The sequence below is a fragment of the Crocodylus porosus genome, unplaced genomic scaffold, assembly GCF_001723895.1.
Source record: "Crocodylus porosus isolate Cpor-Errol unplaced genomic scaffold, CroPor_comp1, whole genome shotgun sequence".
Classification (NCBI taxonomy): domain Eukaryota; kingdom Metazoa; phylum Chordata; order Crocodylia; family Crocodylidae; genus Crocodylus; species Crocodylus porosus.
In genome coordinates this window covers 8,974,158-8,997,819 of record NW_017728925.1, presented here as the reverse complement: position 1 = coordinate 8,997,819, position 23,662 = coordinate 8,974,158, and the positions used below count along the sequence as shown (strand labels likewise).

Genomic DNA, 23,662 nt, shown 5'->3' with positions numbered 1-23,662 from the left:
TACCACATCGTCTAAAAATCCAGAATTGGAAAATAAAGGTTAGGATACAGTTCATGAAGCCAGCACATTTTCTTTTTGGTTGTCAGAATGATGTGCAGTTTCATAATGCTGTCTACAGAAGGGTCTTGAAGTGCTTTAGAGAGATTAATAAATTAAAACTTTCAGCACCCCCATGAAGTAAGAAGTGTTCTTTGTCAGCTCCAACAATGTGCTGTGCTGCACAGCATGCAGGGAAAAAACCCCCGTTTTGCTGATGCGCATAGCAATGAAGTGTCTCATCTATAGGAACTCTGTTGCAGAACTGGAGACAGAGCGAGGGCTTCTGCATCCCGTGGCAGTGTCTTGTCCATTTGCAGTGCTAGTGTTACAGTCTAATATACCTTTACAAAAGACATCAGCCTGATACCGAGTTGCCCAGCATGGAGCAACTGGCAGGCTCAGACCCTTTCAGGATCAAGATCATTACTTTGAAGTATTAGTATCTTCTTTCTTTCCTGCTCATTGTTAATTCCTTTACACTTAAAAAGCTCATTTTTCAGATATTTCTGAAGGTTATGTTGAAGAACAAAATGTATGCCTGACAGAATAGAAGAAAGGTTTTCTGCACGCAGAGGCCAGGCTAATGTTCCAGGATCTTTTCTCCCTTTTTTCTTTTGACATACGTATTCTCAAAAGTAAGGTAGACTGTTCACTATTACTTTCTTCTTTTGACTTTGAAATATTCTAGGCTTCTCAAACCAGACCACAGTCAGGACAGTGAAATATTTATTTATTTTCTTAACATTAGGCCCCAGGTTTTTCCAGTCTGGCAAGTCACCAGTGTCAAATCTCTGATGACACACTGGCAAACTGATGTTAAAGCTGCTGTCTAGTTTTTTCCTACTGTCAGACTGAAGGCGCTGTAGGGCATCTTTCTGTACTGCAGGGAGCCATCCTGTATGGGCCAGTGTGATGTGTTACTTGACCTAGTGCAGTCAGTCTTTTGTCTCCAGGGGGGAAGGGACTGTGTCAGTCAGCCTTGTTCCTAAAGAGTGTTCTTCTCCTTTCCCATAGAGTAGCACAGTGCCTTGGTGTAGCCATCTTCCTCCTTTAGACCAGGGGTTTCCAAAGGACCATTTCAAAAGGGCGGTCCTGAGGAGGTGGTCCACACGAAAAGGGCTTGCTTTTTTGGTTTGCAAGCCACATTTTGGGAACCATTGCTCTAGAGCAGTGATTCTCAAGCAGGTGCTGTAGTACCTTGGGAGCCCTTGAGATTCTCTCAAGGAGGATGAAGAGTGCCACACAGTTAGCACTGTTAAGTGTGCAAACATGATTCATACGATAAGCCCAAAGGGTGTGTCCAGATGAGCATCGATGTGCCTGTTGTGGCATCTCAAACTGCTTTGAGATGCCACAAGAGGCACTCTGGGAATGGAAAAATGTTCCCTGCACTGCATATTTGCAGCACAGACTCTAAATTTGATACCTGGAAATCCCGATATGAAAGAAAACAAAAAACAAAAAAAACCCTGCTGGAAAAGAAAGCAGCATAGGGCACCTTCCTGGAGCATGCCCAGAGGCTGGGTCCTCCAGAGAGACACTTTGGCACCTGGCTAGAGCATCTCTGGCTGGACTGTGCTCTGCTGCCCCAGAGTGCTGGGGCAAATAGAGCGGGGCAAGACTGCAGCAAATAGGAACAAATAGGAGTGGGGCAAGGCTGCAGCGGTGATCTGGACCCAGACTGTGTCCCAGGTAAGTAGGGATGTGGGGGTTGTGATTTTTCTAAATTCTTTGCAACAGAAGAATTGCCCTGTTCTTTTTCTGTAGTAAAACAAAGCAAAACAAGTGAAAACTAAGAGCTGGCGTTTTCCTAGGGGTGCCTCAAGACTACTCAGGAGTGCCTTGAGTCTAAAAAGGTTGAGAACCACTGCTCCAGCACCTCTCTGCTGGTCTGCAGTCTGTGTGGAGATGTGGCAGGCTATTGAATGATGATGGTATTCCAACTATTTGGGCTATCCTCAGTGATTGGAGAGGACCAAAGACTTTTTTTTTTAGATGACTTAGTTTCTCTAATAAATTATGGAAGACGCATAAGGCTTTTGCACATTGCCTGTCTTCCATTAATTTTCCTGTGGCTAACTTTTCCAAAAGCAAATATGCTGTCTCACTGAAGAGATGATAGAAAATAAATTCTTCCTGTTCATGTCAATATAACTGACTCAGTACCGTGGTCTGCCCTTCTAGGTGGATGGGCCCGAGCATGACTTTATATTAACAAACAAGCTGTCCAGGATCTTAGGGTAGTTAAGGGCACTTAACTTGAAAAGCAAAATATCTAGCCATCAAACAGTCCAGGGTTTTTCATGTTTATTCCAAGTTCTCTTCTGGTGGCTCTTGACAAAGCAAAATCAATCTATTTTAATGTGTTAGATTAAAAAGTGAGAATTGCATTTCTAAGCCCAGATTCCTGCCATCTAAAATCTTGCTCCTGCTACACCCACAGTCATTTTTGTGTTCTTGTCTCATGTGTTCCTCTGTTGGGAGACAGCAAAAGATATTTGATGAGACATTTGAACAAAACGGTGTCTCAAAGCTACATGAGGCACCCAGTTGAAGGACCGTGGTCTTTGAAATCTTATGATTACCATCAACTCAGATGAATTGCGTTTAGACAGATACCTCTGAGGATCTCCTTCCTACATGTCATAATTTTCAGGTTGGCGTATTAAGAGTATACTGTGAATATGATTGATATCAATAACTGATAGGGGATTTGTGCAAGTTCTTTGTGTACCTTTCTGTGTTTTGTACCTACAGCTGTTTTATGGTATGCTAAGCCAGATCATCAGCGCCTGTCAATTAGCATAACTCCACAGAAGTTAATGGAGCTAGTCCAGTTTTTATAGCTGAGAATTGGGCCTGTTGTACCCAGAACAATTTATTCATCTTCCACTTACCAAGATAAACATACACCACTTTCTTTATTGGACAAAATCTACATGTAACTGCCCTTTCTCACCAGGAGAGGAAGGGATAAAGAAGGAAATTACTGTATGGGACAGAGGCCAGTTGCAATTTACTGCATATTGCTTAGAGCATTCAAGTACTGTGATGATGCAACCTAGTAGAGCAAAGAATAATTTTTTATATAGGTTTTGGTCCTGCAAGTTCTTGAACCCAGATAGATGCTGTCACTGGTTATATCCCCTTTTGCAGAATGTATGTGAAACAAACAGTCCGTGTTGAAACGGGAGTAGCTGAAATGTTTTGTGTATGGAAATGTTTATGAAAGACTACAGATCTCTTTTGCCACACTGAGTATCTTAGGCAAAGCCTTTGGTGGTATTTCTGTAATTTTGAAATTTGGTTTAAGAGACATAACATTTATAGTATGGACCTAAATATAACACAAAAGATGGCTTGCCTGTGTTTTTTTTTTTTTTTTAGTTGTAGTACTTGAGACCTGTGTGTCAAAGGTACTTGTCTAGCCTTCATTACTGTCATATTTAAGCACTGTATAGTCTTTAGAGTATTTATAGTTGTAGAATCCTTGTGAAGAAGGAAAGTGGTACCATCCCAGTTCTGTATATGGCAAACTGAGGCATTGAGAAAAACTAAGCAACTTGGTCCCACTAGAAGTCTTGGAATACAGAAGGGGACTGATCCTGAAGTAGTACCCTGAGTCCTAGGCTAGCACCCTACTCAGCCATCCTTCCAGTCATAAAACTAAAACTGTAAATCTTTTCTCATTGGCATGAGTTTGGACAGCAAATAGGGCCAGGGTCCTGCATTTGACACCTTTTTGATTCCTTAAAATAGTAGAACTAATACTAGATACATTATTTAAGCCAAAACATATCTGTTTAATAAGAGAAAACATTGGACTACTACCCCTGGCTTTCCTGTAGAGATGTTTGAATATCAAACAGGCTGATTTGGTTTTGAACACTTTTGTAGTCTTATATGAAATCTAGACTTGTAGACTAACGACAAGCAATGATCTACAATGTTATGCTGCTGTAGCAATGAGATTGTCTGAATGTGGAGCAATATATTATCATTGTCTTTCTATTCTGCAACACTTTAATGGCCCTCCTAGCATTTAGTAGTACTGTTAAACTTGATCTGGTGTCTTTTTTTTTATCAAGCTTGTGATGGCTAAATATAGACAATATATAATGAGTTTTGAAAAGTAATTAATATTTTGACACATGCTGTAAAAACTGAAGCAATGTGCCTTGAATTCAGTGGGATTTGGTTTATATTGTGGAGTGGGTGCTACACTGGATAATGTAGATTGCTAGATGTCTTAGGTCTTATCGGCTAATTCTGACTGAAGAAAATTAAGCCCAATTCTGTGTAATGCAGAAAAGCCATGAATTTTGGTGCAGTTTCTCTGGTTTTACTTGGGTAGGGATAACCCCCCCCCCCCCCCCAGTATGGCCTTTGCTCTGGATGCAAAATTGATCTTTTTAATGTAAAGCAAAAACCAAGCACAACCAAACCCTCCCCCTCCCCGCCCCCCAAACCAAAATAAAAAGAAACAAAAAACAGAACAGCCTCAAACCCAACCCAAATTGCCAAAACCTGGCAAGGGTGTAAATGAGTAGCATGATGTTCTAATGACGATATAGTCTGGCAGTGTAATAGTCTGGATATTCAGGTTATAGAAGATTCTCAATGGTTCTTCTTGGAGAAGAGTTTTTAAATGCTTTTGCTCTTTGTATACTGAATCTAAAATGTACCAGAAATTTGTTTGAACATTTGTAGCTTATTAGGCAAATAGATCTATAATTCACATCCTATAGATATTTCAAGAGGAGCCATCACAAAATGGATAAATGGGTAAATTCATCTGTGAAATGGATAAACTTACTGCTGTTGTTTCTAAAGGTATGTTGAGGTCTTCAGGAAAGTCTCCTGTCAACAAAATTTATAAATACATGTTTAAAACCTTCCTAATTCAGCACATCATTTATGTATGTGGCTAGTTAGATCAAGTTACAGTGAAGTCCACAGGATTGAGGCATGTCCCTAAAGCTAAATACATGCTTAAGGTGCTTTGTTGAATAGGGGAAAACTGTTGGATTGAGGCCTAAGTGTGCAATAACATTGTAAAATATTAATAATGAAGTATATCATTAAATGTATGTTCTCTTGAGCACTCCTTACTCTGGCAAAGTTCCAGTAAGCTTCAGGTTCTTGAGACAAGAAGCTAAGGCATCTTCCTCTGTTTGTACAGTGTCAAACACACCTGCTGTTCCCAGTAAATATTAAATAATAATCCAGAACTCCTTAAATCCCTTGAAAATCAATTTACCATGGTTGAAAATAAACCTTATATTTAATTCAGTCTTAGCAGATAAATCCTTTGAATTATTAAGCATCAAATATTTTCCAATAAAGAAAGGGAGCTAAAATAATGATGTCAGTTAAAAAAAAAATTGCTGGGGCTAATTTTTCTTTTCTTTTTACAGTAAACGCTTTTAAAGATTTATAGGGACGGACGTCTCTATGGACTGAATATTTCCAACCAGGAAGCATGGTCTTTTTTTTTTTGGCCTCAGTCTAGAAATGTTCCAAAGTGAAGAAGTTCCACCAAAGTTAGTGGGAGCTGTGTGCATATGGGTCTAGCAGGATAAGATGACAGTGCTGCTGTAATTCGATTGGCTGCAGTGAACATATGCCTGTTGACACCCAGGTTAAAAATGGGTGTTTTATATTTTAGTTAATAAGAGGAAGGACTGTATTTACAGCAGTGGACTGGGTCTTAGCAGATATTTGTTTAGTTTTCCAGTTTGACTAGGGGCAGGTCATTTAGGGCTAGACTCTTAGGTCCCCAGCTTTTGTGCAGGTACCAGAATAAGCACCAGGGATTGAAACTTGCAGTATCAAGCAGCTCTCGTTGTGACACGTACAACAAGGATTGAAGAAGAGTTCAGCAAGCAGTGTGCTTCTCTTTTTGGATACTTAGGTCCTTATTCTGGGAATTCAGTGCTCTGTTCCCATCCATAAAATGGAGATAATACTACCTCATCTTATAGGAGTGTTAGGAAGAGAAATCCATTAATAACTGTGAGGCGCTCACAACTATTCAGATTTTTAAAGCCAATCTCATGAGTTTAGACCACGGCTTTTGGTCCTGCACTGTGTATGAGTTGCCCAATCCCATTTTAAAGTTACACACACAGAACTAGATGCCAGTGTGAACAGGTTTACTCCTGGCAACATAGGAATTGTTTAGATATTTTTAATAGTCATGCTTCATTTTATGACCAGAGCATATTAGTTTCACATTCTCTTTCCTTTTGCAGGCTATCTGTGTAACTGCAGTGCTGTCGGGAGTGTAAGCGTGAATGAGTGCAACACCTCAACAGGACAGTGTGAGTGTCACGAGGGCTACACAGGTCTGTTTTGTGACAGCTGCAAGGAGGGGTATTACCTGAATCAAACTAGTGGGCTCTGCCTTCTGTGTGGCTGTAGTTCCAAAGGCTCCATCAACTCCCTTTGTGACAAGTAAGTAACAAGACATTTAAATAAGCCTCCCTTGGGGGGGTGGGAGAGGGTGCGTGTGTCATGCATTGTAATGTGGATATATTTTAAGATCTGGGGTATGGATCAGGCAAGAATGGAGCTTGTCACACTGTGCTGGTGTAAAAAATAGCAGGAAGGAAGCCGAGCTTATAAAACTTCATGAAGCATATTCTCCTCCTCTTTCAAAGCTTGGATTATAAAAAATATCCATGGCTGTGGCAAAAGATGTGGCAGCTTGGAAGGGAGTTAACTTTCATTTCTGAGTTGTATATACACAGAGGTTCTCTTTTAATACCATGTGCATCTGTTTTTTCTCATAATACAAGATTCACTTCTTGCCTTTAAATTGTGAGGGGATTGAGGCAAACCATAAGGGGTTGGATGAGGTTCTGTCAAACATTACTTACTGCATCAAAGTCTGGATTCTCAAAACTGCATAGCCTGCATTGACTGAGTGCCACAAAAAAAAAATAGTTAAGTGGCAGACCTGCAGCAGGGCCATACCTTATCTGGTATCTAACCCTGCCTCAGAGTCCCCTGCCTCCCTTCCCTTATTAAAGAATGTCACAAGTGATGTTTTTGAAGTATTCTCCTCTTACGGGAGAATGCTCTGGCTTGTATGAAACAAAGGTTTGCCTAGGAGGTAAATGCTTCTGACCTGCTGCTTCAGGCCCACCAGTGGGCTCAGTCTGAAGTGCAGCTATTCTTCTTAAGCACTATAAGCTCTTTGGACAGGGACTGTATGGAAGAGACCCACTGCTTGGGTCATCCCCCCCTTCATCATTCAGCATTATAGATTTTCATTGTTTTCAGACATCCCATGGAAACAGATTGCCAAACAGTACCAGGCCTCCATGCCACAGCTTTCCTTCCTGGGTGCCTCTTCAATTCCACTTTTGTTTTTGGAGTAAAAAAAAAAATGGGGGTTTTCCCTGGAGTCTACCAGCAGGGCTGAGGGAGCACCCAACCCAGCCAAACCTAACCCATCACCCAACCAAACATGTATCCATATCAGACCTGAGCTTCCTGGATACCTCTTGCTTCTCAGTCTCACTCAGTAAGGCTTCAGACCTCCTCTTCTTCAAGGGCGGAACCCTTGGTGGTGGTGGCAGCTAGAATTCTTTGCTTGGTGTCCTCCTTTGGCCTCCTGGTCATTAACCTGTTCTCATGTTCCTGTTTTGTCATTGTGGCCCCAAGAATGTAGTTGTTCCCTTAGTGGCTCTCCAGCCATTGGTGGTGGTGGTGGAGAGCATATCTTGCAGTTCCCAGTGTAACCAGGCTCACTGCCATTGTGCAACAAATTGACCTAGGCCTAGGCCTGTGCCTTCACCCCACTGAGATATCCTGACCCCCTTCTGAGGCAGTTAACTCCCTCACAGCTATGCCCAATAACTCAACTCCCTGACTTGCCCCCTAGATGCAGCCACAAAGCTAATTGAGCTTACAGGCTTCCATTAGCCCTTTGTCTGCCAATCTGGGATATATACAGTCCATCACTTATTGTCTTGGGTGTTTGCTTGAACAGAGCCCTAATTTTTGTCTGGGAGTCCTGATGTCACTGCAATAGACAGAATACATATCAATTATGCAGATTAGATTTTCTACTGATTTGGGGTACTACATTTTTTTGAATAATTGGCTTGACTCAGTTCAAAGGGACCTGAATGGATGTTCACCAGTGGATGAGTGAACAATCATAACACCTGAAGCCAAGCCTTTCAGGTTGGGTCCCCAGAAAGAAGCATCTGAAATCATTAGTAACTTTTGAAAATTTAGGCCAACACTTAATAGGAGGGAGATTTTACTCATAATAATGTGGCCCAGTCAAACAACTGATGTTTGTTAATGAGTACGTAATAGCTAAATTTTGGGGGATTACACCCAGGCTGGTGACATTGATAGCAGCTGTAAAAAATTCAGTGTAACTTGCTGCTCTAGCAGCAGCTTTAGAAACTATGCAAACAACGCAGCACGTGAAATGAACAATGGGATTAAAAATAAACCCGTCTCTCTTTTCTGTTGCATTCAGTGGTTTCCCACCCACCTCCCCATCTTGTGTTGGTCTGTATCTCTTTGATATCACATGACAATCAAGCTGTAATGTACTGGGCCAAGTCTCGTTCACCTTGCTGGCTTCAATGTGACCATTCACGTAAGTTCAGCAAGCAAGATTTGGTCTCTCATGTGAAAATTCAAGTGCTGAGAATGTGCTAGCCCCTCAGCAGTGAGAAGAGGAAAACATTCAGAGGATTCAATAACATATTGGCTAGAGGAAGCAAGAGGTGGCATCGAGGTATGAAATAGCTTTATTGGGATAATACTCATTGTCTTTACCAAATATAAAGGGCCGTCTGCAGACAAGCATGCTGGGAAGAAGTTCCCAGTAGAGCATAACTTCCCAGTGAGACTCATTAGAGATTTAGCAGCCCCAGGAGCAAAGGTCATTTTGCATTATGCTTGTTGCTGCTGGGTTGTAATTGGATGTTCAGTAGAAATTTGGTGACTTCAGGTGTTCTTTCTTTGGAGTATATTTTACACAGTTGGGAGCACTTGAGAACCATTAAAAACAGCTGGTTCAACCCATAAAAGCAGCAGTAACTATATTTTCTGTTGTAAATTCATGTGATTCAATTCTAGTAATTGAGTTTGGAGGAGTTATTAAAAAAAAACACCCCCAAAACAGAAAAACCCTCAAAGCAAGATGCATTTGGAACTAGCCATGGTCCAGAATTGCAAAGGTAATCAGACCATCTTACAGTATGTGAAACTGGTCACAAGGTCATGCGCTGGGAAAAAGAAGTTGGATTGTTTAGCCCATTGTGAAGATGGAAGCTTACTGCAAAGCTTGCTTCCAGCTTGGAACTTTATTTGAAGACTTGTGCTGTGGATGCACTTCTTGTCAAAATAGCTGAAGTGTTCCTTGTTTCAGTGTGAAACCAGAAGCCATCCTAAACTAACTTAGCTGCAGCTTTACAGATTGATTCAGTGAATATTTTGGGGAACCTGTGCTGAATGTTCCAGGTATGAGAATATGGTTTAGAAGATTTCTAGCATGCAGTATCTTATCCACTGAGAGTTAAAGATGATGCAAAGTACCTTGCCAATCACTGTACAATTTCCTGATGGTACAGGGGTGGGGTAGGAGTTGTTCCTTCCTGTAGCTGCACTCTAAGAACATCTCTTCTTATTTCAGCTGAATTAACACTCTGCTCTTGTGTGTCCTGGTTTGAAAGAAGCATGAAACTAAGAGTAGCTATTTGACTAAAAAATGTGGAGTTATTTTTTGTGGACTGCAGTAGCAATGAAGTCTTCTGTTTTTCCTTTCCTTTTATTCTGTTCCACAGCCTTCCTACCCTAAATGTTTTTTACCCTTTGCTACCAGCATACACTGAATTTGTTTTCCTGCTGCCAGTCATGACTCTGCCCTGATTCTCTCTGCCACCTAGCAACATAGATTGGCTACCAAACAAATAAAGCAACTTTCTCTATGCCGCTTCTTTCCCCACTCCCTGCCAGCATGTTCAACTTGGTTATTTTATTACTGCATGTTTGATTTCAAGGTTAATCAAATGCCAGCTGATCACCACAAGGGACAGAAAGAAGCCAGCTCCATCCCTTATACATTCAGCAGTGCATGACTGGTTAGGTGATACAAAATTTTATTTTATACTGTGAAAGATCATGCACTGGCTTCAGTTAGAGAGAGAAAGATTGACTTGATGGAGCTGTGTTCTGTTCTGGTAGAACAAATACTAGGCCAAAAAGGGGAACTCTGTCATGATGGGCTGCATCCATCTGAAGTCTGCGCTGGCTTCCGCACCAGCAGATGCTAACAAGAGGCTTCCTGGCAATGGGAAGCTCATTTGGGGAAGTGATAAGCAGCTGCAGCCTTCTTTTCATTGGAATCCTATAAGAGGCCAGTGCAGTCCAGCACATCAATAGTACTGGCTTGAAACAGTATGTGGCTAGGCTAATCTCCTATGAAGTGATTCCAAACCAGTCACTGATTTAGTGTGGAGCACATTACTGTATGAGATTAGATGCTCTTGTCAGTGTGTTAATTTCATAAGTATGGGATCAGCCTTTCTGTTTGCAAGTTCAGGGTCTAATTCAGTCTGTCTTCATTGAGTTATTACTGGCCTCACAGAGAGTGCTGCATGTGAAACAGTATTTGAGCTGCTGATTAGATGCGTTATTCCCCTTCACTCTATTTACACAAGTTAAGAGTTAAAGGAAAAGAATGGTGTATCCTGATTTTTTTCTCTGTCTCTTAAAAAGTGTTTCAGTTAACTAATCAGGCATAATTATGCATAAATAAGGGAATACAGCACAAAAGACAGAACTGACTATTGGATCCCAACTGGAACCTTGAATAGCACGACTGATAATTTCAGTGTGTAGGGGAAGGGGTTTAAGGATTCAGAGGCCATATAAATACCATAAAGCAAGTAAGTGGGAGGGAGCTCCAGGGGAGTCAATTAGTCTGTGTAGGAGAGGGTGAGTTCTGTGGGATCAGCAGGCAGATCAGCTCAAAGAATTAAGCATTAGTTTGGAATTAGCATGGTGGGAAAGGTTTGAATTGTTTTAGGTTTACAATACTTGTGGAAGTACTAGGTACATAGAGAAGTGAAACAGCTGACTTGTTGATAACTTGAGAAGAAACTAGTGACCTCTCACCACAATAGATACAGGCAGCATTCACCTTTCAGGAACTAAAAGCGAAAATCCATCCCTGTAATAGTGATAGTTTGTGCTTTAAATTACTTTCCATCCAGAGATCTCCGTGCTAGACCTGAGTGAACATTTTTTAATGAGACATTTTTCCATCAGAAAATGCTGTGCCAGCACTGAAATTTTCTGCAGGAACAAACTGATTTTAAAAAAAGAATTGCTTAGAGAAGAAAGTGTTTCGGAAGGGTTCCAGCTTTTTTGGTTAAAGATTTATAAGGAATATAAAAAATGAAACAATGTTTTGATTTGATCAGAAGTTTACCTTTATTTTCTAAATGTTTTAATCTCAAGTTTGTTTCATTTCACCCTACAACGAAAATATATTTAGACATGTCAGAATTTCCTGCTAAATGGAAATTCTGAATGGAAAGCATTTCTAGTCAAAATGCTTTAGAAAGGACGAGCAAATATTATCTTCTTGAGGGAAGTTAAGGCAAAAAGTAATCACAGAAAAGGCTCTGATACTATAAGACAAAGGCTGAATAAACGGTTACTTTTCATATCACATATAATCAATGGCAGTGGCATGATTCATGGACAAAAAAGATCCCAAATCCAGGTGGGGATAACAAAATCAGTCCCCTCAGGCCTGATCATGAATCCAACTAATACTTCTCAGCTGTTACTCATGTGAGTAATACCAGTAGAGTGAATGGGAGTATCTGGATGTATGTGAGTGAAGGGTTCGTGGTCTGACCCTGCGTCACTTGTCCAAGTTCATATATTGCAATCCTAGAATAAGCAAGAACATAGGCCATATATTCCTCGCTCCTTATTAAATGAAATAGGCTAGCCCAGGGGCAGGCAACGTTTTTTGGCCAGAGTGCTGAAAAAACCACAATGTCTACCTTGGAAGGTGCCAGAGTGCCGACATGCTGGAGCCCAGAGCAGCTGTTTGCAGCCTCCCAGCTGCAGCTGGCCCATGGAGCCCGATCTGCTTGCAGCCTCCTAGCCGCCCGTTGGGAGCAGCCTGGGCTCCATGGCTGGCAGCAGCACTCAGAGCCCAGGCTGGCAGTGGTGTGCCGAGCAAAATGGCCTTGCGTGCCATGCTTGGCACACGTGCTGGGGGTTGCTGCCCCCTGGGCTAGCCTATGGAAATTTAGGGTAACATTCTTTAAGTCACAGAAGAAGTTAGGTGGGAGTTGGACTCTTACCTATGCATTGTGCCTTGGAAAATCTCCCTTTTCAGTCTGGACAGAGCTCTGAAAGTGGCATAGCTGTGTATCATTTCATACTCTGACTGCAGCCTGTTACAGCTGTCCTGCAACTGAGGGTGTTGTGGGACCCCCAGCATGCTGAGGGAGTAAAGCAAAGGGAGGGGGAATAGGATGGGTAGGGGACATTGCAAGGGTATTCATAAAAATCTTCTTTGATTTTAATTCCATGCACAGCCATTTCTACCACAGACAGAAACGACCGCCAGGTCTTTAAAGAAAAAACTAGGTCAGTTGTCTGTGTAATGGAACTAGGGACATTGATATTGCTGCAAGACGCGGCAGACAGCTAGCCTTGACTGTTGTGATGTGGTTGGGTGAAATTAAAGGAGAGGCAAAAACCAAAAGGCCAAATACTCCCCTTGTTTCAGGCGTGACTTGGGCCCATTAACTACAAAACTATTTTACTGAGTCCTTTTGCCTTCTCTAGCTACTGTGTGGAATGGAAGAAAGACTCTGGGATTTTCATATGATGGGTTGTTGAGCTAGTAGTTATTATTCATTACCTCCAATAGGCCCCATTATGCTAGACAGTGTCCACTCATTTAATACAAAGATAATCCCCACTCCAAGAGAACAGTATAAACTCTAGAACCCAGAGCTGTTCTCACTGGTGTAAAAGTTCAATCAAAGTTGCATGCATGAGCTATGAGCAACATGGTTAGTCTCTAGGAAAGGGTTTTGGCCAAAACAAGAATGGCATCCCATTGTGTGTGGCACTGTACAGACAGAGCATCAGAAAGGTCTTGGGGCAGGAATTTATGCTCCTAATAGACAAGACAGCCAAAAGGATATTTCCTACAGTGGTGAGGAGGGTGTGATGGCTTTTGGAGGAAGAAATGTTTCTTGCTATGTGTATTTGCAGCAGGTAGCATGGTGGCCAGCCAGTTTGAGATGTGGAATGTAAGTACTTCTGTAATGCCCATAATAAGCCCCACAGTATTTATTGTTTTAGAGAGAATAAATATCTTAAGCTGGTTTTGTTTTCAAAACAAATTAGCATGTTGTATAAATTAATGCCCATATACTGGTTTTAAAAGGGCTTATTAAGCAAAGGGCTCTCTCAGTAAAGTAATAACCTACTTTTGGACTCTGACCAGTCTAGACAGTTCCTGATTTGAGAAGCAGTATGCCTGGAGCTTGAGCTCTAAGGGCAAACGGAGCATATCTGATACGTTTGAATCAACTTGTAAAGGTTGCCTTTAAGATTGCATCCGTTTTTTTTTTTTTACAGACCACTCTACCAACAAACATGTCATTCTGTCCCCTGCCCCAATACACTAATCGTTAACTAGACCTCTAGAACAGACCACTGAATTAAAAAAAAAAAAATAGAAATAATAGAAAACCCCCTCTCCTCTGGCATACTGTTGATTTTTGGAGTGAACATTGACCTGACATGCTGTCACTTTGAATGGATTCTGCTGATACTAACTAATCAAAGGCCTTTATGACTTGATTATCTGTAGAGATCAGCACAGTGTCTCTTTTTGGATGGCGCATTTCTATACACTGCCCATTGGCAAGTTTAGGAGGGGTGGTTGTTTAGTTTTTGTTTTTAACAGTGCTGACATTTTGTTCAGTTAAAATTTCTTCTGGCAACAATGTTTCCTTTTTGTTTTGCAGTGGCAGTAAATGGCTTTCTAAACACTCATGAGACAGACATCTTAACTGGACTGTAGAAACAAGTCCAAAATACCTGTATTATTATTATTAAATAGAAACTATGCACTTGACCCCTGGGTCTGAACTGTATCCCCTAGAGCACACTGCCACCTATATATTCTATTTTCCCTGCCAAACTGGGAAGGAACTGAACTTTGAAACCAGTACGGGACAGGCAGGGGTAACACCTTGCAACCACTTTCTTAATTTTGGCTTCGGAAGCTATTTGCACAGGGAATTAGGGCTGTATCTCATGAGTCCCTGTTCTCTAAAAAAAACTTGTCTTAATTGCTGGATAAAGATTTCTGAGTCTGCAGCCTCCTGCTGTAGCATCCTATACCAGCTGTATCTCTTGCTACATGTCAGGTGCAACTTGCCATTGTTTTTTTAAGCCAGGCAAGGCAGGGGGAGCCTGTTTGTCATATGCAGAGGAACCAGGGATGTCCAGGTGTAAAATCTGGTTTGTTAAAACTGAATAGAATTTGTCAGATCCCTTGGTCTTGTAGTTTTGGTTTTTTGTCAGTGGTTGAGATTCCCTCACAAGTCCTCTGGTTGAACTCTTATCTCCCACTTTCTGTGTCTGGGAAGAGAGCCAAGAGAGAAGGCAGGAACAGCAGCCTGGGGGAGATCTGTCTCCAGTCTTCCTATCTATAGCAACATGGTTTAGTGCAGAGCAACGGAAGTTCTGGGTCTTGATGGAGGAGTTCCAGTTATGATGAGGGTTAGCTGGCTAGGGCTTTTTGTCCCTCTCTTATGCCTTTGCCAAGGACCTTCATCCCAGTGAACCTTTTGCTCTCTGTGACATGCATGGTTGATAATGGGAACAGAATCCCAAAGTGTTGCACCTCAGTACACCCCATACATACCAAGCCACAACTCCAGGCTTCCTTTAGACACTGTCTTTATGCAGTGCAGGTGTCCTGGGATAGTATTGGTGTGTCCCAATTGAACAGTGTGCTGTGTTTCAGGACAGGAAAGAGAGGCTGGTAACTCAGGGCTCATCTATGTGGGAAATTTGTTCTGGTTGTATCAATATACTGAACAGTTAAACTTCTATAGTCATACTGGTAGAATTAACCCTCCTACCCAACCAAATACTTATGTTAAGTATTTTCTATATAAGTTGCTGCTCAGGATATATTGGTATAACCTTCTTGTGCAGACCTGCCCTTAGGTTGGTATACTTCAAGATACTGGGTTCCAGATGGTAACAACTGAGACTAAAAACTCAGTTTAGGATAAATCCCTGGCTAGAATTAATTTTCAGTTGACTCTTTATTTTGAACCACCAGTGCAAAGAGCACTGAGTACATTGCAATGTAGAGCAGCTCCATCCCAAGATGGGATTGCTGTCAACTCCCTGCGCACATAGGACAAGGTATAAGGAGCTGTACCCTGTACCATCTCTGTATTTTGGTCCTGATCTCTACTCCAGGCAGGGCAGGGTTGAGGGCCTCTGCTCTCTTGGGCACTTGGGGGAGGCGATGACTTTAGCCATACCTCTTTTCTGCATCCTATTTGACTCTGTGCTATTGGTGATGGGCAGAGATGGAGCAGTTGAGCTCTCTATCGTTACAGATTACAATGTGTTGGGCTCTCCTGTTGAGGCTTGTTGGATGCCATGGTTTTCCTATGGAGCTTGGCACAACAGCAACAAAGACAGTAAATTTAATAAGCAAAATTATCTATGAATGACTCCCTTTGTGTCTTACAGCATCTGGGCTTAAAATGCAGCAGTAGGAAGAATTAGAATAGAAGCTAAAGGATCTGGCCTCCCACTCCCCCTGCAGAAATGTTGCCGACTGGGCCAAAACTCCATAGTGTTCAACTGCCTGTGTCTCTGTCTGGCATGCTGCTGCTTTTTCTTTTGCATACAGTCTATTGTTGTTGTGTTATTGAAGTTGGCTAATGTAGGGCTAGAGAAGATCTTCTGGGCAAACTTCCTTTTGGACTGTAAGTTTTTAGCTTGTTTTCCAATAGGAAAAAAGATGCATCTTCAGTGTTACAATAACCTCCCTGGCAATCCTAGTGAAGAAAAGGCTGTGGTCATTTTGACCAGTAATTTTGGCCTGTAATCTTCATCTTAATCAGGATAGGTTTAAACTGAAAGTGTCTTGGCTCTGTTAGGATTGTAATTTGGTTTAGCTCAACCTGGGTTAAAAATACATTGTTTTCCTAATGAAAGTGAGGTGTAAAGGTTAAAGCAGGGATAAGACACTAGTCTGTTGGGCTCATTCTCTTACCTAGTCATCTATCTAGCAAGCAACATTACACAAGTCAGTTCACTGTCTGTACCTCCACTTCCCTATCTGCAAAGTGAGGATAGCAGTCTTCCCCTCTCTGACAGGGGTTGTGAGACTTACTTATATCCCGCTGAAATCCTTAAATGAAACGTGCTATAGAACTGCCCACCATCCTGTTATTCCCATGCTTTGCTATGCACTTGCCTAGCTAACTGGGCAGCCTGTTCATATCACTAGCTTTCCAGGGAGTTTTTTCTTCAGTGTAGAACCACAGTTCATGCATGTCGCCTAAGGCTCTGTGTAAGTCTTGTTAGAGGGCTGCCTTGTCATTCAGTGCCACTTAAAAAAAATTGTAATGCATACTTATAAATCTCAAATGTGTTAACCTAAAGATGTTCTGCTGCCTGAGGGGGATCTCACGCCTTCTAGTCCTAGGAAAGGAAATTAAAATGCACACCTCTCTGCACATTTGTACAATGACATCCTCTGCTGCAGGGGACGTGGCAAGAGTCTAAAAGGGGAAATCCACTTGATGGACAGCCTTGGTACTGTACATGCCCTCTTTATAGTGGTCTGCTGTTGGGAAGCAGATCCTGAGATTCTTGCTCATGTGAATTACAAGAGCATTACTCATGTGAGTAAGACCGGCAGCATCTCACAATAACATTTGTTCAGGTCTAGGAAAACTAGGATTTTTAAGGAAGCCTGGGGGCATTGGGTGGGGAAAGTGGAGATTTGGATATTTAGGTGCCCAAAGATTTAGAAGAAAGCTTTACTGCGTTTTTCATGAGGGCATGAGGTATCCAGCCACTATCAGTGGGAAAGATTTCTTAGGTCCAGGGGAGAATCTATGGTGACGACTGGAGGGAGACCTGCCCCAGATCCAATGACCTGGTGGGGCTAAGACTAGAGCCCTTGCTTAGGATCTTGGAGATCTGTCTGAGTCCAGTGTTCTGCCCCTTTCATACTGGCGAACCTGTATGGGCCCCTCTCATTTTTCATCAAAGGGTCTTAGTTTCATTATAGTGTAGAATTAGAACAGCATTTAAATTGTACTTATTTGCAGGGCGGGAACACATTTTCTCACTTTCATTTATTACAAAGTTAGGTGCTTTTGTAAGTCTCACTATACTGTATATTTTTAATTAGCAAAATACCTTAGAAAGGTTGTCCCTATAAGACCAGCTACTCTGGACTCCTTTAAAAAAATGCTAGCCCAAATGCTGTTTATCTGTTTTAGAAACACTGTTCCCATTTCTGTAGACCAGTTGAGCAGAAGCGATGGTTCATTGTCTGCTAACTAATGCCTCGTCAGCATCTCTGTGGATGACTGAATTTTTTTGTAATGGAAGTTGTTACATGAGGGCAATATAAAAGCAGCAGGCTGCAGCTAGAGATTATTAGTTGTTCCATGCTTAATTTGGCTAAGTATCAGTTATAATCTCACTTATCTGGTTCAGCTTATTAACACCCCCCTCCCCCATAATAAGTACATGTTGGACCTCAACACTTGTTTGGGGACAGGAGTCCTTCACAAACTTCTCTGCCTGGAAGGAATTGACTGATTGATGCCTTAGCATTAAAAGGCAGATTATTATACCTTTAAAAATAGTAATTGTGCCCAGACGATTTTCTTACCCCTCTGGCAGGCTAGTTTCCATCTTAGACCAGCTGTGTAGTTAGACATTACCTGAAAGATGAATTAATATTCTGGAAAACTCTTGACACCACACACTTAAAATCCTCCAATCTGAATTCTGACTGATGGAGAGGTGGTGTAGTCCAGTGTATGATTCCTGCTTGGGATCTGAGAGACCTGGATCCTGTTCTTAGCAATGCAGCCAGCCATGGGGCAACTTACTTCACCTCCCATTTGTCTGTTGCCCTTCCCACCCTTTTTTGATTCTGATTGTAAGGTGTCAGGGGGAGAGACTGCCTCTTACCATACACTTATGCAGAGCCCAGTATTGCTGATCCCTGATCAACACTGGGACCTCTAAGGACAACCATAATATAGACAATAATGAGTGACTGGAACATCAGGGACCAGATTTCGATGCTGATTACTTTGGAATAACTCCGCAGACTTCAGTGGAGTTAGTTTGGACTAATGCTAGTCAGAATCTGGCTCATTGATGAAGGAACATTTTTTTTCCCAGACAACAGGACACTCAAGAACTGGTATAACGCATATTCCAGCTCGCAGAGAGAGAGCATCATCTTTGCAATCTTGGGGCCCTTCCTTTGTGTTGCAAGAATACTTGATCAGGACACATCTGGGTAATTGGGTTTTTGCCAAAAGGGTGTTTTTTTTAAAAAAAAGTAAAGATGCTAATCCCAGATGAGCATGCAGAAAGGTGCAGGCTTGTCTCAATGGGTATGGAGTTTCCAAAAGGTTCACACACGTATAGACTCTCTATCTGTGTCTGTGTGGGCCATTTACCCAGGCTTATAAGAGGCAGATGAGACTGTGTTTAAGACTATAGTCTAGGCCATGACAGATCACAAATGTTATCTTTTAAAGTTCGCTTCTATACTGATGTTCTGTTAGAGATGGATTATTTGCTACTTACTAACCTTGTCTCTAGCCATGTGAGCCATGTCATGGGGCCCTTGATCAGGGTCACCTTGTCCTCCCTTGGGAGGAAGTCTGGGACTCAAGTGTGTAACCCTAAAAAGATCCCTAAATGGAGTTAACCCTCTGCAATCACTATTATGGGGTTAGGGGATTGCCTTCCTGCGCAGTGGGCAATGACTATTGATCCCTTGGAATCTACAGAACCTTGGGGGCACTGTGGCAGCTCCCTGCAGCATGGCTGTTGTGGAGCAGCACTGCCGCTGTCTCTTGTCCGCCGCCCCCCAAGCACTAATGCCCATATGGTCCTGGGTAACAGTGCAGAGGGACACACAGAAGAGTTTGTATGTGCTAGGTGCTGCCCCAGGCTGCAGTAAGTCTGCTGGGTTTTCTGAGGGGAACAATGCCTAGCTCCCCTCCTCCTATAGCCTCATAGTGGCTGGATGGGGGAAACGGTGTTATGGAGGTGGTAACATTGGCCAGACGATCTGGCCCTTTGACATTTATAAAATGCCCTTTCAAAGCTGTTAAGTATTCCAGCTCCATCCATGGATTCCATATAAACAGATTTTGTCCACAGGCACAAAGCAAGGAATGTTTCACACAATGACCCAATGTTTACGACAATAAAGCCGTCCTTCTTCTCCCTTCCACAAAAGGAGCTCTTACTGGGACTGTGTAATGGGTGTGGGGCTTCTCCACCGGCTGAATCAGAACACATAAAGTGTTATTAAATTAACACTTCCAGGAAAGTGTTTGGCTCCTAATGGCTTCAGTGGAATCAAGGGAGCAAGGATATGAAACTGAATTGTGTGCTATGGGCTCGCTTGTTCTTTATTTCCACATCTGTTTAATATCTGGATTAATTGACCTGAAAATCAGCATATAGGTTGTAATGATTCTATTAAGGCTCAATTTGCTTATGGCAAGTATTAATAGTGATATTCCACCATGAAAATGTCTGATATCATTTCAATACTAAATTACAGCTTTTCACAAGGCTGCTTGAAATCTCTTACAAATAACAGAATTCTACTGGGTGTTTCAAAAAGCCTGGAGAAAGGGCATCTATTCTCTGGTAAATCCTGTAGGTTCCTAGAGCATTCTCTTTTGAATCTTTTAAAAATTTGTCTCAACCCCATTCCTCATTCCTACAGAGTGTTGTTTTTTGTTTGTTTGTTTGTTTGTTTGTTTTTACTTGACCCATGGAAGTGATCATCCTCAGCTGTGAGGGATTGCTACCACTACCAACATAGTATTATAGGACTTTTCTCTCAGCAGTTCTTTACAGGTGCTATTCATTCAGGGACACCATTTTCCTCTTCTATCGTGGAGTACAACAGCTGCTGTTGTTGTTGCTTGTATTACAGTAGATCATTGGGACCCTTGTGTGCTAGGTGCTGTAAACACATGTAGAAAGAGGCAATATCTGCCCCAAGGACTTTACAGTCAAAATAGACACGACAGAGGTTGAGAGGGAAACAGTTGCATGGGGAGATGAGGCTTTGAGTCCCATAGCAGGTTACTGAAAGAGCTGGGAGTAGGGTACAACTTTCCTAAGTGCTGGTGTATCATGCTGTGTACAAACCTACCTCTTCCTCTGAGCAGCCTGGTTTTAGTAAATGGGACTTGGGACTTTACTCTCTCTCTCTGGATATGGATATATCTAAAGATACATATATAGATAGATATGTCTATAGATAGATATAGATATAAAGTGAGTATAAAAATAAAAGTTTAATAAATTGAGAAACCTTCGCAAGATTTCTCCTCAATTTACTAAAATTCTATTTTTATATTCACTTTTTTTTTCTTTAGCAAGGTTTCTCCTCAATTTTACTTCATTTTTTAACCTAGGAAAAACTCCCATTGGGATCAGTTTGAGTTGGATTAAATGTAGCCCATCACTATATATACATAATCACCCTATCTACACATAAGCCAGACTTGGGCTCAGGAAAGAATTTCCATCCAGGTCAGGTTGGCAAGGACCATTGTTTTGTTTTGGATATTTTATTTCTTCTGAATCATGAGGCATGGTCTACTTCCTCAGACCATCTTAGCATATTTTACCTAAAAAATACGTGTATGTGATGTATGTATGAAAAGATGTTTAGGACACGTTCATACATTATCTCCTTCTTTCTGCACTCATCACATCTGAAGGTCTCCTTTGACTTGGTAAAATCTCCCAATTAGTTCAATAGGAGTCGTACCTAGGTAAAGACTGTAGGCCCATCATATAGCTCACCAGATGGCTGATGTACACATGTTTTAATGCTATTTTCTTTCCAACAAGCTCTTTGGTGCCCATCCTATTCCACACTACATGGTACGGAAAGGACACCACATTGCCCAAGCCCCTAGAAGATGGGACTAGCAGTAGCAGACTTAAAAACCTGTTTCCTTCATTAGCTATCATATGTTGGAGAATACACTTTGCATGACAGGTGCTGTACGGCTCCAGGACATGGGATGGGGTAGGGCTTGGGAGAAGAACAGGCATATGGGGTATGTAAAACTTTTGTTCAGAGATGATACCTTTTATTAGACCAACTAAGAAATCGCAAAAAAAAAAAAAAAATCTTTCTTGGCAGGCTTTCAGGTACATGTGCCCTTCTTCATACTGAGGGGAAATTAAAGATGGTAAAAGTTCCCATAGGTAGAAAATAAATGTAATTTTGCACAGAGGAAGCTGAAGGTGGATGTCTGTTCCTCTGGGTCCATACTGGGGTATGCTACTTTTGGCAGATATCCAGATGGGCCTGTTGAAACCAGAAGAAAGCTAGAAGTGTCCTGGGTTGCCCATTTCCTTCTCATTACTCCTGTGATTGTGAACTTACCTTCTACTGCTCCCACTGAGAGGAATGTTTTGTTGTTGCTATCAACCTGGACAGCACAGAAGAGGAAGCCACGATGGAGTGCTTAAGCCTCTGATGCAGTTCAGAGATCTCAAGATGCTTCTTGAGTGTGGGAGCCCGTGGTAGTTCAGTGATGGGGACGAGACATCCCTGCCCAATGAGACAATCCAGAAGCAAACCAGCCAGTGGAAAAATGTGGGATTTCTTGCATCCCACCAGGCTAACTCCTCTGCTATGTGGTAGCACGTGGCCCTGGTGAATGGAAACAAAATCAAATAGAGATTTTACAGGCACCTCTGGTTTGAGTGCTGGGCTGTTTTTTTTCCTGCAAGTATTTTATCTTATTTACATCTCTTCTGGTGACTCCTGAAGATATTCAATGTCTGTGTCTCTATTTCATCGAAGAATGGGCTCCACAGACTATAATATTTTTGTGGTCATCTCCTTTTGTCTTGTGTTGTTTCCTCCATGGGAGTCCTAGTGGACTGGATTCTCAGCCCTCCAATCTCAGATGTCTAAACCAAATTCTCCATCACTCCAGTGCTGCAGGAGATGAGAGGGGCCCAATTCTGTGTTTAACTTGGTTCTGCACAACGACTCCAATTAAATCAGTGCCATTCCAGCAGCATACAGTGAAGCGGAGTCAGGCTTAGTTTTTTTAAACCTCGTGCTGTTGCAGACCCCATTTAGCTCATTAATTACTGCCTTGTCCTACTTCTGCAAGAATCTTTAATCCTTAGGAAATATCCATAAAGTTGATGTATGATGCCAGTGTGTTATAAAATGCACACACTGTTTAAAGTACATACTTGCCCAGATGTAAAGAGAAATGCAGATTGGCAATAAACCATTGGTACCAGAAGTCAGCATTTGTTCCGGCACATCCTATTACTGACCTATGCATAAGTATTGAGAGCTAAAAAAATTGGCTGGCTTCAGTGGAGTTAATAATCATTTAACATTAGTTGAGGAATTTACATTGCTGCATGTAATATTTCCCCCTCCCCTGGCCTCCTTTCTCCTTTCCCTCTCCCCCCTCCCCCCCCAAAATCCTGGCTTGTATTCAAAATCCAGTTCAGTTCTCACTCTGCAAGCATTAAACTATGGGTCTTTTCTTTCAAGCCTTTGGATTTTTATGGGCACAATTGGTCTGTTAACAGGACTTTTTTGTGGCTTCAGTGCATTTATATCATTGACCTTTGCTTCAGAAAGTGTTTGACAGTCTTTACTGGGCTGGAGCTATGAAAGGAAGTGTTGTAAGGGGCTTTATTCTATAGAAGCAGTGACCACAGGCAAAGCTTTATATTTGCTGAGTGATTTAATTCTTGCACATGCAGAATTTGGCTTTGTGCCATGTGTAACATGTTGAGAAAAGCCCTACTAGGGAGGCATTAAAACCAAACTTTCCAAAACCTTTTTTTAATAACTTCCTTTCCTGTTATTTTTAACCTAACAAGTAAAATTGAGGGATGTTGCCCCAAAACGTTACATTTAACTATAGGCAAGTCATTGGAAAAAACTGTTTAAAATGAAGAATTCTGGGTAGAAAGATGCTGGCAGAGAAGAAGCTCTCGTTGAAATAAATGTCAGTATCCAAAGAGGGAAAAATAAGATGGGGAACCCTTCCCTGGAATAATGGAAAACAACATGGAAAGCTTAATACAATATAGCTTCAGAACCTGGTCTTGTTAACTCCTACTCCCAAGATATCCCATCTGAGTAAAGATTACTGGCATGAGTAAAGAGTATAGGAGCAATTGCTTAATTTTATGCTGTCTTCATAGAATCATAGAAATTTAGGGTTGGAAGGGACCTCAGGAGGACGTCTAGTCCCAACCCCCTGCTCAAAGCAGGACTATC

At 41.8% G+C, this 23,662-nt stretch overlaps 1 protein-coding gene across 1 annotated transcript in view; it reads left to right on the top strand.

Annotated features, from left to right (window-relative positions):
* Positions 1–23,662, top strand: part of MEGF9 (multiple EGF like domains 9) — a gene marked incomplete at its 5' end in the record, with an annotated part of 57,815 nt that overhangs the window by 13,570 nt on the left and 20,583 nt on the right. The window contains one exon of the mRNA XM_019541102.1: positions 6,294–6,495. Within this exon, the coding sequence (XP_019396647.1) occupies positions 6,294–6,495 (202 nt within the window). The remainder of the gene's footprint in view (positions 1–6,293; positions 6,496–23,662) is intronic.